The sequence below is a fragment of the Acanthisitta chloris genome, unplaced genomic scaffold (genome assembly GCF_000695815.1).
Source record: "Acanthisitta chloris isolate BGI_N310 unplaced genomic scaffold, ASM69581v1 scaffold29969, whole genome shotgun sequence".
Taxonomy (NCBI): Eukaryota; Metazoa; Chordata; class Aves; order Passeriformes; family Acanthisittidae; genus Acanthisitta; species Acanthisitta chloris.
This window is the reverse complement of record NW_008691306.1, coordinates 717-1,299: the sequence shown is the minus strand read 5'-3', so window position 1 is coordinate 1,299 and position 583 is coordinate 717. Positions and strand designations below refer to the sequence as shown.

Genomic DNA, 583 nt, shown 5'->3' with positions numbered 1-583 from the left:
TCTAATCCAACACCAGTATAACAGCAGTGCCAATCAGGTTAGGTCAGAATTGGCCCCACACTCTTCAGTGACCTGATATGCATCTGGATGGGGCAGGATGAGGTGGGATGGGATGGGCACAGAACGGGATGGGATGGGACCAGATAGCATCCCTTGGTTACCCACCACCCCAACCCACCATGATGTAGAGGTCGTGGAGCTGCAGGCCATAGAGTGTCCAACTGCTGGAGGCCACGAAGGTGGCGACAGTCAGGGGCCAGGACAGGCACCGCGTCGACTTGCTCCGGACAAGCTTGGCCTGCAGGAGCAAACATCAGGCTGGGCCCAGGCTGGGCAGCACCACCACAGCCTCTCCAGCTGCCCCCCAGCCCCACACACCAGGTCAGCCAGCGGTGAGAGGTACATGGTGATGGTGAAGGTGCTGCAGAAGAGCCCCAGGCGTGCCAGGCGCGTCCCCATGTCGCCAACCAGGAGGGTGAAGTAGCTGAGGCCAGCGACCAGCACGGCCAGGAGCAGCAAGCACCGAAGCAGCACAGGGCGCTGGGGACGTGGGGACGGTCAGGGCGAGGGTCTCCCCGTGCCC

At 62.6% G+C, this 583-nt stretch overlaps 1 protein-coding gene across 1 annotated transcript in view; it reads right to left on the bottom strand.

Annotated features, from left to right (window-relative positions):
- Positions 1 to 178: 178 nt before the first annotated feature.
- SLC50A1 (solute carrier family 50 (sugar efflux transporter), member 1) overlaps positions 179 to 583 on the bottom strand; it is a gene marked incomplete at its 3' end in the record, with an annotated part of 744 nt that continues 339 nt past the window's right edge. Inside the window, exons 3-4 of the mRNA XM_009082189.1 lie at positions 379 to 540; positions 179 to 298 (exon numbers count right to left, since the gene is read on the bottom strand). Of these exons, the coding sequence (XP_009080437.1) occupies positions 179 to 298; positions 379 to 540 (282 nt within the window). The remainder of the gene's footprint in view (positions 299 to 378; positions 541 to 583) is intronic.